At 40.7% G+C, this 19,259-nt stretch overlaps 1 protein-coding gene across 3 annotated transcripts in view; it reads left to right on the top strand.

Annotated features, from left to right (window-relative positions):
• The window catches only part of Nubpl (NUBP iron-sulfur cluster assembly factor, mitochondrial), a 116,188-nt gene that overhangs the window by 55,387 nt on the left and 41,542 nt on the right, over positions 1-19,259 (top strand). For all 3 annotated transcript variants that reach the window (XM_067137296.2, XM_067137295.2, XM_067137293.2), the window contains one exon: positions 16,011-16,195. In XM_067137296.2, the coding sequence (XP_066993397.2) occupies positions 16,011-16,195 (185 nt within the window). The remainder of the gene's footprint in view (positions 1-16,010; positions 16,196-19,259) is intronic.

Raw genomic sequence — 19,259 nt, 5'->3', positions numbered from 1 at the left:
TTCTTCTTCTTCTTCTTCTTCTTCTTCTTCTTCTTTTATGACCACATAGGATCACTTTAGTCAGTCCGTCGTTCAGGTCTCTTTGAAGGGATTGTTCGGGCTTTGCGGTCCTCCCAGTACTTCTTCAGACGCTCCGATCTTCGTGCCCTTTCCTCAGTTGAAAATGTGAGTGTTGTTGGTTTGTTTTGTGTAAGGGTAAAGCGGAGGTTTGTATTCTTGAGTTTTGTATTCAATTTTATCTTATTTGTGGTGTCTTCTGTTGTAAGGCATATTTACTTCTCTGATCCATTTACATCCTGTTGTATTTTTTGAGACGAGATTGTGTTGTACTAGTTGTTTCAGAAGTTTCAAGTCCTGCATCCTCATGATATGTCCAATAATTTGCACTTATTTATTTGAAGATTAGTGATAGAAAATGAAAACTTTATTATTCTCAAAGTTTGTATGTTGTAGGCTTAATGCATTGCAAAGTGATACTTGCGAACTATGTTATTGCATTGAGACATATCACAACCCCGAGACATAGATCATTATGTGTAATTCAGAATTAATTTATTTGATATGTTAGATGTAGAAGCTGGGAGTTTTTCCATAGTTGATAGTTTTTTTGCATATAAATGTGCAGCATTTGGAAATGATGGACTAGTAAAATGTATTAAAAAAGAGGAGCGATGTTTTACCATGTACTTTTATCTTTGTTACCGTATGTACAATATGTTCAAATGTTAGTGGGGAAACTTTCTAGTCTTTGGTTTATTTGTGAAAGGTTCATTATTATCGTATGTTTGTTTATAAGACAATGTATGTATTGCTGCATGTATTGTACCGGGAAATGATTGTGGGGCTAGAGCATGAGAAGGATCTCAGGTAGTGTTCGGTTTTATTTTGGAGCAGGTACAGAGACGGATAGTATCGCAGGGCGAATAATAGATGGTAATACTTTTTGATAAAATTTATTAACAATATTCACCAAAATATCACCCTGCAATTGGAATTGCGAATTCAAATTTGTAGTTCATATTTGCCAAAAAGTGCAAAGTAAAAGATTGCTGTTACTATCTTCTGTAATGCCTATTTGTTTGGGGATGTCCAAAATAAATAATATTCTTTCATAGATCATGTACAACCTACAGTTCATCTAATTTACTGTAAATGCAAACACAAAAATATCACTTAGCACCTTGGATATTATCAGTTCATCATTTATGGTGCTGACCTACAGTCTTTCTAATTTATAAACCACAAAATGAACACACACTGTCATGATAAGTTTGATAAACTAAATAAAATATTTGATCTCTTGCTGTATGTCTCTCAGTTCGTTTGAATTGAAAAATGAAATTAATAAAGCACTTGAAAATCCTAAAGTTCATCTAGGTAAAGTGAATTCAATTAATTAATGACTTTAAAAAGGAATTTATAGCAAAATATGAACTTCGTTTAAATGATGATAAATTATGAGTTGATATTCACACGAAGCACTCGTAAGAGCACTGTACTGAACTAAGTACTTTGTAAAAAGTCAGTCAGTTTACTCACTCAGAATACGAGATGGTCTGCTTACAAGTGTTGGAGTTGTGCTGTACGGTGACTTGGTGTCTGGAACATTCCGCGGAGTGCGGGTGAAGGCTCGAACTCAGCACCGGCGATGTTCAGTGAAGATACCACGTCTATTTCCCTCGTCGACGTCCCTCGATGGGTACCATAACTGAAGAAACCATGTAAATCCTTCGTTGGAAGCGATGTTCGATGTAGCAGGATCTCGTAGCACTTTGCCAAGATTTCCATTGTTCTAGGAGGTAATGTCGGAACACGGAAAGTTCAATTGGCACTATTGAGCTCACAAATATCACGGATATTGATACTACACACAGACATAATTTGTAATGCACAGTTCTATTCTTATATTGATTTTACAGTGTTGAATTAACATTCACAGTCCATGCTGCAGAAAACACAGTTTTTATATACACAGTTCATAGGTTTGAGCATTAACACTGTTCATAATTCTCACTAGTTATGTCTGAGATTCGACTGTAAAGTAGTGAACACAGTCCATAAGCGCTTGAAAAATGTGATTTATAACAGTCTCTACCACAGTCTCTGAACAAATATTATTCACGGATTAAGGTGATTTTATGGTTGTATTTACACCACACTAGTCTGCACTACTTAATATTACCATAAAAAGTCCTTAATGTTCACTGGGTTTCTCACAGTGGTGATCGAAAGATTGAGAAAGTGCACAAGGAAAATAGTTAATTCTAGCCCTGCTATCGGATGAATGTCGAGTGAAATAAAATCTCATACAGTTCACTGTTATAAATAGTTAATTCTAGCCCTGCTATGGGATGAATGTCGAGTGAAATAAAATCTCATACAGTTCACTGTTATATTATCGTCAATATTTTCTTGCGGAAGAGATCTCTGTTAAGAGCGTTTTCAGCTGAGATATGTAGCGTTTGCAGGTCTTCTTTGGTATTTCTTACCAGGGAATTGTGGTTTTGGGGTTTGAATAAAAAAAGTGAAAGATTACTTTAGTTAACTTTCTTCCGTCCATTCTTTTCAGATGACCGTACGTCTTTTTCTGATTGTGTCGGTAATTTTCTCTATTTTGCTGTAGACTTCCTTGTGGGATCTCTTTTGTTGGATTCCATTTCTGTACTTTGATTCCAAGATTCCTCTCACAATTTTGCATTCTTTTTTCTCCAGTTCTTCAAGGAGTCCTTGGTTGGCATTTAGAGACAGGATTTCGGCTGCATATAGACTACTGGTTTCAGAACTGTTTCATAGTGACATATCTTGGTGTTTTGGGAAAGGCATTTTTTGTTGTAGATTGTACGGGATGTTTGGTAGGCTATTTCCAGTTTGCATACTCGCTCCTGAAGTGCTTCTTTGTCCAGTCCATTTTTCATGATGATCTCACCCAGGTATTTGAATTTGTCTACTCGGGTGATTTCCCCGTATTTTGTATGGAGTTTTGGTGGAGCCTCTTTGCTGTTAGTTATTACTTCTGTTTTCTCAAACAATATCTGCAGACCAGTTTGTTTGGCAATTTCCTTTAAAATTTCAACTTGAGCTCTAGCGGTTTCTATGTCGGTTGAGAGAACAGCAATATCATCGGCAAATGCTAAGCAGTCTGTTGCGATCCCCTTGGATTTGGTTCCTATTCTCAATGGACTGTAGTTTGTTTCCTGTAATCTCACCTGCCAGGTTCTGATGAATTTTTCAAGAACACAGTTGAAGAGTATCGGGGATAGCCCATCACCTTGTCGGACTCCTGTTTTGATGTCAAAGGAATGCGAGAGACATCCGTGGAACTTCACCTTGGATTTTGTATCGGTCAGGGTGGTTCTAATTTATGCCAGCAGTTTCATTTTTTTTTTTTTTGCTATTTGCTTTACGTTGCACTGACACAGATAGGCCTTATGGCGACGATAGGACAGGGAAGGGCTAGGAGTGGGAAGGAAGCAGCCGTGGCCTTAATTAAGGTACAGCCCCAGCATTTTCCTGGTGTGAAAATGGGAAACCACGGAAAACCATTTTCAGGGCTGCCGACAGTGGGGTTCGAACCTACTATCTCCCGAATACTGGATACTGAACGCACTTAAGCGACTGCAGCTATCGAGCTTGGTGCCAGCAGTTTCAAATCAACTCCAAATTCATTTAAGATGTTTAGCAGGACTTCCCGGTCAATAGAGTTGTACGCTTTCTTGAAGTCCACAAAGACAGACACATACTGCTTGGACCTTAGTGTACAATATCTGATGATCGTTTTGAGATTTTGGATCTGTTCGGCTGTTGAGCGACCTTTTCTGAACCCTCCTTAGTATTCACCTATTTGATGTTTGACTTGTGCTTCCAAACGCTCCAGAACGGTAAGTGATAGAATTTTGTAAGTCACGGGTAGCAAAGATGTAGTTGTTGATGTTCTTCATACTGCCTTTTTTGTGTAATGGATGAATCAAAGCTATTTTCCAATCTTCAGGTAGGGTCTCCTTGTTCCAAATTTCTTCTATTTGCCTTTGCAAGATATCAAGTGATTCCTCTGGGGCATATTTCCATAGTTCTGCTACTACTGAGTCTTCCCCCAGCGCTTTGTTATTTTTGAGACGGGCAATGTGGCGCTTGATTTCATCTCTGTCGGGTGGTCTGGAATCTGGTTACCAGAGTAAGGGTTCCTTGGTCTCAATGGGGCTTTGCTGTTTAGAGCAGTTAAGTAAATTCTTGAGGTAGTCTGCCAGAATGCTGCAATTTTCTTCATCTGACATCGCCAGTGTGCCATCCTTTCGCTCAAAGCATAGAGATGGTGGTTTATAGCCAGTGAGTTTGCGTCTGAAGGCTCTGTAGTACTCTCCACTTTCATTCTTCCTAAAGTTTTGTTCTATCTTTTCAATGAGAGATTTTTCGTATTTACGTTTCTCAGTTCTGAACACCCTAGCTGCTTGGGCATGTTGGGTTTTGTAGGTTTCCCAATCATTTTCTGATTTCGTAGAGTAGTACTGTTTCCACGCATCGAGTCTTTCTTTGAGGACTGATTTGCAGGTACCATTCCACCAGGCATGCTTTTTGCTTCTCTTGATTTCTGCAATGTCCTTTGCGGCCTCAACAAGGAGACTTCTGGTGTTGTTAAAGTCACAGTCATTTGGTCTAGCCTTCTCCTGGAACTCTTTGACCCTTTGCCGAAGTTTATCACTGTCGAAGCGTGTGATCTGTTTGGTTGTCTTCCTTGTGTTTATATGAATTGTTTTTTTTTTTTTTTTGTTAGTTGCTTTACGTCGCACCGACGCAGATAGGTCTTATGGTGATGATGGGACAGGAATGGGCTAGGAGTGGGAAGGAAGCGACCGTGGCCTTAATTAAGGTACAGCCCCAGCATTTGCCTGGTGTGAAAATGGGAAACCACGGAAAACCATTTTCAGGGTTGCCGACAGTGGGGTTCGAACCTACTATCTCCCGAATACTGTATACTGGCCGCACTTAAACGACTGCAGCTATCGAGCTCGGTGAATTGGTTTGAATTTGATAAGAGACGTGTAGTGATCTGAGGCCACATTGATGCCTTTCTTTACCTTGACATTCATAATCTCAGGGCTGTTTCTCCTGGAGATTGCAACATGATCTATTTGGAACTCTTCGAGAGTTTGGATGGAAGAACGCCAAGTCATTTGCTTTTTGGGTAGATGGCGAAAATGGTTCGACATGACCTGCAGGTTGTGATTTTCGCAAATGGACACCAGTCTTTTGCCGTTGGGATTGGTTCTTTTGTGAGCAGGTTAATTTCCTATAACTTTCTTGTACTTCTGTTCATGACCTAGTTGGGCATTGAAGTCACCCAAAAGAAGCTTGCATGGTGTTTGGGGATTTTGTTTAATTTTTTATCCAGTAGGTCCCAGAAATTATCAACTTCGTCTGGATCAGACTTGTTCTTATCATTTGTAGGAGCATGTGCGTTAACTAGGGCGTAGGTTTTGTTCGTGCATTTAATTGTGAGTATAGACAATCTGTCATTCACAGGTTCGAAATTTGCAACTGATTTAAGGATCTTGGTTCTAACAGCAAACCCGATTCCAAGCATCACAGCTCCATTGAGGATTCCTCTTTGCGCTTTGCTCTTGAAAAATGATGATATTTATCACATATAAAATCGGTAGCCTTCGGATTCAAAAATCTCTTCATCTGGGTACCTTGTTTCCTGTAGGGCCATTATGGATATCTGATTTTCGTGAAGAGCTTTGGTGAGGGTTTTCAGCTTGCCAGTTTGTGTAAGTGAATTTATGTTGAAAGTTGCTAGAAAGGTTTTGGATTTTGGCCTGAGTTTTTGACTATTCAGGGTACACCGAGACGCTCTGACTCATCTCTTGCATGATGTCGAGTCTCCCCCAGAATCCGAATGAGACTCGTACGCCGTGGCGTTCACGACGAGGGATTTATCCGAAGATTTACCCCCTGGGGTATGTTTATTGAAACGTTGTGCTATCATGCTTCTTGACTTGACTTTGCTTTGGACGGGTACCCATCCTTTACAATTTCTGATTATATAATAATTTTGTGAAGATGATTATAAGAATGAGAAAAAAGTAATAAAGGAATGATCACTTGAATAACAACACAAAAGGGAGTCATAAAAGAAAGGACTCACTTTACATCAGATGCTCGAATATCACAGAGTCAGAAGAAAACTAAATGTGAAAACCTACAATATAGACAGCTCATAAAATTGATCAACAATAACATTACATTGACCATTGTTTGCTGTGACGTGCTCTGTGTATTCTGCTGCCATCTATCTTCAATAGATGGAATTACTGCTGCGTATCTAGTATAACAGCCTGCTTGAATATTGGCGGGAAGTAGCTGGGGATTTTACTACGTTGGTGTAGCAGGGGGAGAGGTAATACTATCACGTGGCGCGTTCCAGGTGGCGGATAGGGGGACTTGCCGGCGGACTTGAGCGAAATAAAATAGCTCTCGTGGACCAAACACACACACCCCTGGGTGTGGGGTATGCAGGTGAAGAATATACCCACGGTATCCCCTGCCTGTCGTAAGAGGCAACTAAAAGGGGCGACCTAGGGATGTTTGAATTGGAACCATGAGACTACTTATAATTAGTACCACCACGCTGGGTCGCTTTTACTTGCGCGTAGTACCACTATGTTAGGTACACAATAGCTTTGTGATTAGTAGCAACAGCGTGTGACTCAGGGTGAGTTTTACAGTTCCTGTGATTAGTACCACTATGAGCGACACCATAGGTCTGCCTTGCCTTTGGTTAGTAGCCACTATGTGGGGGACAGCACAGTTTGAATTCTGGTCAGTGGATGATTTTGGACTTTTAAATTGTCATTACATTTTGTTACATTTTGTACCATTAGGGGCCGATGACCTAGATGTTAGGTCCCTTTAAACAACAAGCATCAGCTTAAATGGAATAATTCGTCACCATAAGACCTATCTACCTATCTGTGTCGGTGCGACGTAAAGCCCCTAGCAAAAAAAAAAACAACAAAAAAAAAAAGGAATAATGACACAGGAGTGTTAGTGGCTGTCTGCGGCCTGGTCATTCTAGCTCAGGAACTTTGAACTGTTAGATCGACACTGTGGTACTTTCCTTTAAAAGTGAGATGTGCTGTTTTTCATTTTATCAAATATTTCATATGCCGGCATTACTTTTAAACGTGACATTCGTACTGAAATCATTGTAACGACCTAGTTGACTTCAGTTGGGAAAACTATAAGGACAGTCTTTCTCAGAATTCCGTAGTGAAGCACAGGTACAACAGCTAGTTATTTGATACAAATAGCATTGTGCTTTGCATAATTGCGCAGGCGCTTGATGCAATATATATGCGTGGAGCATGAGTTCATACTATTTTCGAAAGGCTTATCAGAGACCGATCATCTCGCTCACATACTTCCTGAGATGCAAGTGTGTCATTTTCGGCCTTGTAGCCTCGTTATAGCAACAGTTGGGCTTTGAGACAATAAGTGTTATAAATATATCATAGTATTGTATTGCGCAAGACATGTAGAATAAGCCGTTCTGATGAATTGTATCTCCTGATTTATCCTGATTTTTCTTGATTTTCATATCAAAATCTCCTGATTTTTGGTTTTGTAAAGTTGGCAGGTATGATGCACTGTGTACGGTGCAAAAGACGACTTCGCTTGGTTGCCCAGAGTGCAGACTCCCACTCCTTGATTTGCAGCAATAGCGCTGTCTCTCTCTTTTCCCCACGCCTGTCTCGCATGCTTCCCCTGTCTTCCTCTTCCTCACTTGCTCCGTAGCGCTCCAAATCCGAGCCAAATTGAGCCGAGCTTAGCCGAGTAGCCCAGAGACGGAGCGTTGGTCTGAGCCAAGCCGAGTGGTACTGATGCACAGTGCACGGTCGTCTTGCACCTCTATTTGAACGCGTGAGAGTTTAGGCGTTTGAGAGGCCCTGCTCTAAACTCTCTAATCCAAAATTTCATGTATTTTTGGAAAAAACACGCAAACCAAGAAATATCAGGCGAGTCGACTTTATATAAGAATTATTTACCACAGTGCTATGAAGCGACATTAAATAAAATAAAGTGTGGTACTCGTGGCAAGTAGCTTCGGGTTTCTATCGATGAGACAGATGATGCTGTGGGGCGCTATGTACCCAACGTTGTGATTGGAACATTGGAATTGGACAGACTAGGTGAAATATTTTTATTAACTGCCGAAGAATTAGAAAAGGCCAATTACAATATCCATATTGTTTGACAGTACTATGTTTTTTCAGTGGCCTGATGGCTTTAAACCTGATAATGTGCTTTTATTTTTAAGTGACGCAGCACCATATATGGTACAAGTTGGTAACTCATTGAAGGCACTTTACTTAAAAATGGTAAGCTCACCAAGACAAAACATTAGTTACCCCTGGAGAAATCATTATGACCATCATGTAATACCGTGTAACTCCACTATGGACTTGATCACTGCCTGGATTCAGTTAGAAAGTGAGTCCAAGGGGTTGTGCAGGTACATTGCATCCGGGTTAAGCCAATCGCTGAGGATTTGATCCCGCAATTCCACCAAATTTCGGGGATGCTGATGTCGGTGTTTTGCCTGCTGCTCCAACAGATCCCACAGATTTTTAACGGGGTTCAAGTCAGGTGATTTTGCAGGTCAATCACGATGTAATAGGGTGGAGGTGTGTTCATAAAACCAGCCTGATGAACTTTGCTGTTGTCATCTTGAAAAATCAAGGTATCGATAGCCTACTCATCATGCAGATGTTGACTGAAAGACAACACCTGATCATCCAGAATATTTAAATAAACATGCTGGTTCGTGTTAGTGGTCACCTCAGCGAGCAGGACCAATCCATGATACAAAAAACACCTCCAAAACATCACATATCCACCTCCGGTTTGAACCAGACCTTGCACATATCCAGGATGAAATGCTTCATTTGGCCTTTGGTGTACTCGATGACGTGCATCATCGGAATACAGGCAAAAATGTGATTTGTTACCCTACGTTCTGCCAGTTAGCTGTTGTCCATGTTTGATTTATAGTCCATTGAAGATGTGCAGCTTTTTGTGCCTCTATGAGCAATGGCCTCTTGCGAGGTGACAGACTCCAAATGTTCGTTTAATGCAGTTCCCGTTGCAATGTTCTCTCACTGACAGGTTCGGATGGACTTTCATTCACTTATTGTAGGAATTCCTGTCAGGTTTGGAAGTGATTTTGATTCATAAGCCGTGAAATGCATTTCTGGTCCCTCTCAGTCAGAATCTTTGTACGACCACAATTTTGACATGTTTCGTGGCCACGTGTATTACACCACTACTTGTAGCATGTTGAACAGTCTGCTGCAAAACACCAACAAATCCAGCAACTTCAAGCACCTTATGGCCATGGGCACAGCCAAACACGATAGCCTGTTTTTGTCACTCTTGTCATATACTTGCAGTTACCCATGTTGACATACACTGTCCGCTTGAAACATAAATATCTCACTGATCGCTACTGCCTTATTCTCACGTAGAGGCAGTGCATGTGTGGTTGAGCACGGGACTCATTCGCTGCATCATCTGTACAGGCTTAACGATCCGTCTGTGCGTGCTCACTAGGGTGACTAATTTTTTGTCCGTTGAGCTTATATGTCGCATGCCTAGTGCATGGCCTACATAGGGATTGAAGAAGTGCAAGCAAATTATCCCAGCATAGACAGGCTTGTGACGAATGTTGAAAAGGTTTTTCTAAAGACCCCTCACAAGTTACACAATTTAGAGCAGAAACTGTGGACATTGTGTTACCATCACAATCTGCAATCATGCTGGGGCATGTGGTTAAATGCATGCTTGTATTATTTGAAAATTTCCAGGTAGTGAAAATATAGTACATTGTTTTGACTGTGAAAAATCTGCTTCAATGCACATTCCTCAAGATATGCTCTCTGAACCAAAAATGGAGGGCAGTTTAGTATTTATTAAGTCAAACTTCGCAATTTTATCGACAACTATCACGTCAATATAAATACCAATATAAATGGTCCTTTATTGGACATTGGGAATCAACATTTATATCAACTATCACGTCACCGGAAAACGAAGGTGAGGCATTGGTATAGTTGGGGACAAATCATAACGACCTCGCCTCACACCACTACTTTCCAGAGGCAGCTCGGTGTTTATTAGTGACTAATAGGATTTACTACCTCTGCTGCAGCCATAGATGCCAAATCGGCTACTGCACTCTACACGAAGAAAGGGTAAATGCTACAGAGAGTGAGGAAGAAAGTGGTTTGGTAGCCTCTCCAAAACAAACAAGGATCACTTAGAGCTCATTAACTGAGCAGGGTGCAGGGTGGGATTTACAGCTGGCTTCCAGCTCGCTTCTAGGAACTGAGGTCGTCATGTTTTGTCCTCAACTATAGCTTCCATTTCACTAATTAATATGTTGTCTACCAGCTCCTCAGCGGGTGATTTAAACCTCCAGACCCTCCTTTTTAAATCCTATCATCTCTATAGTGCACCATTTTACATTAAATGTTACTGTATAAAAAGAATTGTAGGTACAATATTGAAAATTTCAACATACTAGCAGTGCTTGAGGCTATGGTACCGGGTTTGAAATTTTCCTGGATGGAGAGGCACACAACACTTTGCCCAGAACCACCTAGTTTCATGCCGGACGTTGCTTTTCGCACACACTCTGCATCGTCTAGTTGAGAAATTGTCTGATTTCATGCCTAAGAATTTATGAAGCACCATGCTCTTTTATTTTCTCATCATTTTGAAATGGTGGATCATTAGCTGGAGTTTGCGGATGAGCCTTCTGAAGACTGAGATGGGACCGGTGACACAGAAATATTCGCGGCTTCTGATGGTTCTTCATGTTCACTGTCTTGTAAGAAGTTTCTACATATTGTCTGCATGAATGTTAGGAAAGTTATTTTTGAGTTACTGGGTGTTTGAAAAAGCCTGAATGCATTAAAAAATGTACACTGCAAAATGTGGAAAAACATTTTTTCCCGGCCACTTCACTGTTCTTCGCACGAATGGATATGTTGCCAAATACTGGTTGGCTATATCCACTCTGTGCATAAACTGATTATAATCAATAATACAGGTTTCATTTTTATTTTCCCAAATCTGTTTGGTATTTCAGCCATTTCTGCAAAATGTACAGTTGAAACCATGGTAATTAGTTTTTTGTTCTTCCATGACCATAGCTATATTTCATCGTTCCTATCGAAAGTCATTTCTCCTGTTTTCAACTTCTTCTGCCTTTCACTGAATTCCTTAGGAAGTCCCCTATTCTGTCTTGTTGTCCCACATATAGCCATTTCTTGTTCACGCAGTTCCTTGTCTAAGCCTACACTATTGTAAAAATTGTCCATGTACAGTGTATACCCCTGGCCAAGGTAGGGATCTAATAAGTCAAATATAGTGTCCCGGATGTTCATGCCACTTGCATCATAGATTTTCAACTTACATGTGTACCCTGCAGGAGATTCACATAGCATCCTTATCAAAATCTCATACTTAGTAATTTTTCCTGGATTGTAAACTAGGAAACGCAAGCAGCCCCTCCAAGCTAACATTCCATCATCAAGGGCAATTTTCCAATCCGCAGTGTACACAATTGAAAACTGGTCGCTGAGCCTTTCGAGAATCGGCCTAATTTTGTATAGCCTATCAGGATTCCCCTCATAATGACTGCTGTCGCTAAAGTGTAAGAATTACAATATGTTTTCAAACCGGGTTCTTGCCATGGTTTTCGAAAAAATCAGCGAGCTGAAAATAGTGTCCTCTGTCCATTACATTTTCAGTTCAGGTTTTTGAATTCTTCCGATTACAAACATTAGACCTAAAAACTTTTTCATCTCATTTACATCGACCGGTTTCCATGACTGAAAAATAATTTAGTGAATGGAAGCGGTGCTGCACTAATAACTTGTTCTGCGTAAAGGTTTGTTTAATGGCATACATATTTTACAACTAAATTGATGAAAGACATCATTTCATTACTATTTTCAATGTCAACATTTAATCCTACCCGGTCAGTGAACTTGATTGGAGGCAGACAATAAGACGGATGCCTATCGGTTATTTGAATGTACTGAATTTCACTTTGCCCAGAGTCTGGTACATCATCATCGGAATTGTTTTCGCTATCACTGAAATCTGGTATGAGTTCATCATCAGACCCATAATCAAATTTTGCCCCCTTCTCCCGCCGGGAGGAGGGGGATTGATTCAGTCGCTAGTACCGGTGCGTTATTACGCTCCTCACCTAGCAGTTTAGTGGAAAAAGTTGTAGGGTAAGATTTATTAATGGTTGAATTATGTTATGAATGTTATTTGTAAGATAGCTATTTAAGAAAGGAAAGTTTAAGTCATTGGTCACCCATCCAGTGGGTGACCATGCCTGATGTTGCTTAAAGTTCATGGTTGAGAGTGAGTTAATGATTGCTTTTACTTATTAGTGCATTAAAATGGGGCTCAAATGACTCGTCCACGAGCGCATGGGTGACGCAGTAATTAATGTGTCAGATACGTGGCAGTGTTGGTACGGTCACCCATCCAAACACTAACCACGCCCGGTATTTACCTTAATGAGGTAACGAGCATTTATCTGGTAAAATTTGCAGGGACTACACATTTTGCAAGCATGTTACGTTTGCATTTAATATGAGTGTGCAGATGGAATTTAGAAAACAGCATTATTTATGGGAAACAGCATATTGCACTCCGCCCCGGTCGTGCCGTGGTTCCAGTGCTTTGAAGACCGTGGTTAAGGAAGTGAGAACCTATCATGTTTAATGCTGGACTGGTGGTAATATACTGGAGGGGGGGGGGGGGGAGGGGAGGGGTCTGACTTGGGCTTGTTTTTAGAATGTAGTGATGGTTGGGACTTGGTTTTGACTGTTCTGGTTCGTGAGTAGGTTTAGTAGTAGGAGTTGGAGTAAGTTGTTAGCCTGGTATGCAGGAGCTGAAGAGGGTACTGGGTTCGATGGTGGAGTGATGTTAAGGGAGAGTAGGGAGGGAGGATGAGTGTTAGTGTTTGTGAGGTGTCGTTGGAGTCTGTAGTGCTTCCTTATTGCCTGTTTAAGATATGGGCAGCCAGGATACGAAGCTGCGTGACTGCCTTCACAGTTCGCGCACTTCGGCTGGTCCCGTGGCACCGTGCATACAGAGTGATGGTGTGTGCCACCGCATCTGTTACAATGGGCAGATTCTGTGCAGTTGGCAGCAGAGTGATATAACTTCAGGCAGTTGAAGCATTGTGTGACTAAGGTAGGATAGGTAGGTGTGCGGGTTCGAGTTCTTGTGGTAGTATTTGGTGTTGTCTGCGGTGGTGACCTAGGAGAAGGGTTGGCTGGCCTTTTCCTGGTCTGTGTACTTGAGTTACGTGTGGTCAGATTTTTAGCTGTTTTCATGGATAGTTCAGCTGCAATCCAGACTTCTGTTTGCATTTGTGCTGGGGTTGGAGGTGGAGTGAGGGTGGGGGGAATGGAGATGATAGTCGGTAGACTGGTGAGTAGTGAAGGGGGGCTGGTTTGGGTTTGTGCTGGGGTTTGGGGTGGGGGGAATGGAGGTGATCATGGTTCAATAGTATATCTTCAATTTCCTCACTTCGTGTACTGTGTTTGTAACTCCCCATCTTATCGCAACACAATATCTCACTTCACTACACACCCTCACAAGAATATCACGACTGGCTTAGGTCCATGTTTACTCAAAGAAAAAAAGAAAGCAAGCATTGTAATGTACTCTCTGTTCTGGTAGTCAGGGTGAGGGACTATTCATTTATATGCCATCTATGGTTTCCAACATGAACTATGACTTGTACAAATTTAGGGCTAAGTTTGAAACGACGTTTACATCGTGCGACCTTAAACGCCTTAACTCGGATATGGCCTACGAGAGTGAATGTGTTAAACAGCTGGAGTGTGATATTAACAACACTAGTGGTCAAATTGCGACAGGCATTGCATTTAAACTGAAAAAATTGCTGGTCAAAAATACTGAATGTAAAACTTTGTGTCAAATCTCAAATATACTCTGGGGAAAAAATGTCTTCATGGATGGGATTGAGGAAGACTTAACAGCCAACAATCTTCCCCACTTCAGGTATGCTCCAATCACGTCAGCCGATGTAGAACACAGCTTTTCGAGGTATAAGAACTTGTTGGCAGATAATCGCAGATCCTTCACTTTCCAGAACTTGAAAACTATGTTTGCAGTTCAGTGCAACTTGGACTAAGGTATATTAAAAGAACATATAGTCAAGTGGTCTTATTCTTGTTCTTTCGAGTCTTTCTTTTGAATCGTACATATATTTTAAATTTTGTAGAAATTAATCTCTCGAGTTGTTTCTTATAATTTTTTAAATGTTTTGTAGACTTCAGCATTACCTAGAGTTCTTTTCAAACTAGTAAACTAGTTATTAAGTTTATTTCTTTTTCAACCAATATTCATTGTATTGTGTTGTCTTTTTCTTCCAGCAGCCTCCAAATAAAAGGCCTATAATATGTAGTTTGTAAGTTTGTGTCTAACCTGTTATTTTCTGAAGGATTTTTAAACATTAATTTTTAAACATCTTTTTATAATGCATGTTCTTAATTTTTAGGTCATTTAATCAAGTCATTTTTAACATTTCAAGTGCATTGTTTAATATTCTTTAAGTCATCAACATCCGGGCCTTGGTAATGAGTTACAAGTATATATACCAGGATGGACACCACAACTAAATAATTCATCAGAAATTACTCTTGAAATCAAGGAGCTGTGTCCAAGATGGACCAAATCTCTTGCATGACTTAAGATTTGTGGGATCTGAACATAATTTAACATAACTTATATTTCTGTATCAGTTTTGAATGGTAGTATCCTTTTGCCTATGGCTATGCAAGCCATAAAAATAGTGGGACTTAAAACCAGTATCATTATTATTGTTATTATCTAGGTCCCTCTGTGGATTAGTAGTAAATTGTCGGTCTCTGGATCCCAAGATCATGGATTCAAACCTGGGAGAGGTAGTCAGATTTTTGAAGGTTGGAAGAAGGAAGTCCATTCGTCACAAGATGTCATACAATATTGGCATGCAAGCGATATCTCATGATACTTTTGGAGTTTACCAAATTCAAACTCAGCCATAGATCGCCCGAGTGAGATCCGCTTTACTCTGCCATGTGGTAGAGTAAAACAAAATGTCAAAATTGACATGCAGGCAGCATAGATGGTGTCAAATCAAAATGTTTGCACATGGTAACTGAGGCCGTGTGTTTGTTATTCTTATTGCTTGTTGTTGTTGTTGTTGTTATTATTATTATTATTATTATTATTATTATTATTATTATTATTATTATTATTATTATTATTATTATTGCTGCAGAAGATGTTTTGATACTATCATTGGTTCAAAATATCTAGCTTATTATAATGAGTCCAATTATATAACTCAAAACGAGCGAGTTGGCCATGTGGTTAGGGGCGTGCAGCTGTGAGCTTGCATTCGGGAGATAGTGGATTTGAACCCCACTGTCAGCGACCCTGAAGATGGTTTTTCTGTGGTTCCCCATTTTCATACTGAGCAAATGCTGGGACTGTATCTTAAGGCCACGGCCACTTCCTTTCCTATCCCATCGTCACCATAAGACCTACCTGTTGGTGCGGCATGAAGCAACTTTAAAATATATATACCCACAACTCAAGATAAGTAGCTGATATTCCAATTTTTATGGCTAATCCAATTGCTTCATATAATTTTTAGCTGAAATGTGAATATAGATTTTATTTAAAATGTGATAAATTTTTGGTTTATGATGGATGTTACAAAAGCTTGAAATTTCTAAAATATTATAGCATTGTAATTCATTTCATATTATACTTACATCACATGATAAACTTGGATTTTTCTACTTGATTGCTCTATAAAGTTCTTTTGGGTGTACCCCTGGTTTAGAGATGATTGAAACAGTATGTTATAGATTATAATAAGCATGATTTTGCTTTCAAACTTCCAGTATGTCTATGGGCTTTCTAGTAGATGAAAAGTCTCCTGTAATTTGGCGAGGGCTGATGGTTATGAGTGCCATAGAGAGACTGCTGCGTCAAGTAGCATGGGGACCTGTAGATTATCTCATCGTCGACACTCCACCTGGTACTGGAGACACTCATCTTTCTCTCATCCAAAACATACCAATCACAGGTAATGTGTTCACTACTCATAACTTGTCAAGAAAATGTTTTATGACTAATTTGAAAATATTTTAGTGTTGGTCAGCAACTTAAACATTTTCATAGTGATGGTCCCACCATTTTTATACCTTATTGTTCTGCCTTTTTGGAGAATGCCCTTAAAATGCTCAGGCTGGTCTGTGCAGCTCAGATGGTAGACCAATGACCTTCTTAGCTGAGGCTGATGGGTTCGATCCTGGCTCAGTCCAGTCCATTGGTATTTGAAACTGCTCAGATACACTAGCCTCATGTCAGTAGATTTATTGGCATGTGAAAGAACTGTACAGTACAAAATTCAGGTACCTTTGCACCTTCAAAAACTGTCAGTGTGTTAGTGGTACTGAAAACCAATACAGTAATATTATTATTCATTGAAATGCTCAATAAGACTGATTTCTTTCTTTTCCTTATTGCACATTTTTGATTTTTGTATATCAGCTGAAAGACACTTATGTGCCACATTATACGAGGGTAGCCTAGAAACTAATGCACCACATTTTTTTTTCTTCAACAATTATTTATTGAACACATTGAAACTTATACATAAGAAAGAATGATGTTTCTTTTACACTCCCTATTTTTACACATAATCTCCTTCCTGTTTTATGGCTTTCCTCCAGCGAGACACAAGGACGTGTATGTCCTGTTGGTAGCACTCCTTGTTCTGTTCACAAAGCCATTTATTCACTTTGCGAATCACTTCCTTGTCATCCTCAAAATGTCTCCCACAATTGGTGTTCTTCAATGACCCAGACAAGTGAAAGTCACAGAGCTCGATAGCTGCAGTCACTTAAGTGCGGCCAGTATCCAGTATTTGGGAGATAGTGGGTTGGTCTCCATGGTTTCCCATTTTCACACCAGGCAAATGCTGGGGCTATACCATAATTAAGACCACAGCCACTTCCTTCCCAGTCCTAGCCCTTTCCTGTCCCATTGTCGCCATAAGACCTATCCGTGTCAGTGCGACGTAAAGCCAATAGCAAAAAAAAAGTCAGAGAGAGCTAGATCAGGGCTATAGGGTGGATGGGGTAAGACTGTCCAACCTTGCTTCGTGATTTGTTATGACGTCCTCTCCAACTTGTTGTGTGAGGGCGTGCGTTATTATGTTGAAGCAAACAATCACCTGGGTTGTAATGGCATCCAAGTTCAATCAATCAGTCACTACTGATCTGCATTTAGGGCAGTCGCCCAGGTGGCAAATTCCCTATCTGTTGTTTTCCTAGCCTTTTCTTAAATGATTGCAAAGAAATTGGAAATTTATAAGTTGCTGGAAGTGCTTCTTGAGTTTGGTTAATGTGTTCAAATATGCCTCAGAATTAATGGTGGTGGCTCTCGGCATCACATCAATGAGTATGACACCATCACAGTCCCAAAACGCAGTGATCATGACCTTACCAGCGGAAGCAGTTGTTTTAAATTTTTTCTTCTGTGGAGAGTCGGTTTGGCACCATTCCATCGATTGCTGTTTAGTTTCGGGTTCAAAATGGTGAACCCAGGTTTCATCACCTGTCACAATCCAGGATAAGAAGGCTTCCCCCTCAACTTCAGAACTTTGCAGCAACTCGAAAGAAATGTTTTTTCTGAGAGTTTTGTGTTTCTTTATAAGACGGCGCAGAACCTATCGTGGAAACTCAAGAACACTGATGATTACACCCACACTTCCTTTGTTGATTGACAGCTCCCACACAACTGCTGGGTCATTCTGCGTTGGTCCTCACAAATGAGCACATCAGCACGCTGCATCTTGTCAGGTGTGACAGCCATTGGTGACCTCCCCGACCGCTGCAAATCTTGGAGATCTACCAAACTGCTTTCAGATGTTCTCACCCTCTGTGCTCAGCAACTAACCATACTTCTGTTGACTGCTGATGCTCCATAAAATGCACATAAATGTTTATGAATGTTTCCAACCGTTTCATGCTCCGCAGTGAGAAATTCAATCATGCCACATTGCTTGTAACGTACATCACTTGCAGACGCCATGTTAAACCATTGCTGCAAGTATGCTATCTGTCAGAAGAAATGGAAACTTTGCGTGCGCACTCCAAAAACATCAAAATATTCATATACAAAGTTTTGCATTCGTACCATTGTTGGGGGCTGAGAAAAAAATTGGTGCATTATTTTCTGGGCCATCTTAGTGGTTCACCAGCCCCTTGCAATTTATTTTTATATATCCTGCTGGTTTTATGACAGTTCTGAAATACATCAGTCCTGCTGTGTGTTTACAGGCTAGAAGACAGCAGGAATAATCAGTGCCACTATTAATTCATTATGGGTACCTCGAAGTATTTTATAGGCTGGAAACTGCGGGCTGCATGTCGAGTCTCGCAATAGCTCACTTGGCAGGGGCGTGGTGGGAGTTGTGATAGTAGACTGTGCTTGAAGGTTCAAATCCCACGCAAGTATTTTTTAAAATTATTTTATTATTCGCTGCCTCCAGCAATGAATATGTGGATATGTTACTCATTTATGGAGAAACTAGACAGAATGGGTGCCAGGCACAATGCCTGTATCAAGAATGCTATCCAGATAGATGACAACCAACAGGCATGTCAGCGGGCGAGTTGGCCGTGCGTGTCGAGGCGCGCGGCTGTGAGCTTGCATCCAGGAGATAGTAGGTTCGAATCCCACTATCGGCAGCCCTGAAAATGGTTTTCCGTGGTTTCCCATTTTCACACCAGGCAAATGCTGGGGCTGTACCTTAATTAAGGCCACGGCTGCTTCCTTCCAACTCCTAGACCTTTCCTATCCCATTGTCGCCATAAGACCTATCTGTGTCGGTGCGACGTAAAGCCCCTAGCAAAAAAAACAAAAAACAAACAGGCATGTCATTTCGGAGTATGGAAAGACTTCTGCAGGCTACTGCGTCTCTGGGGAGGACACCGCCTGTTTGAGATCATCCTATTACATCTGCTCACAATTAAGAGGTTGTGTTGGACGCTGTCCGGCCAGACCCTCACACTAGCACATGGGCCATTGCACTGCGGACGAACATCAGCCAGGCGTCTGTTATGCAGATATTACATACCCAG

Source organism: Anabrus simplex, chromosome 1, assembly GCF_040414725.1.
Source record: "Anabrus simplex isolate iqAnaSimp1 chromosome 1, ASM4041472v1, whole genome shotgun sequence".
In the NCBI taxonomy this organism is placed as follows: Eukaryota; Metazoa; Arthropoda; class Insecta; order Orthoptera; family Tettigoniidae; genus Anabrus; species Anabrus simplex.
Note: the sequence above shows the minus strand (reverse complement) of the source record. Positions and strands in the feature narration are given on the sequence as shown.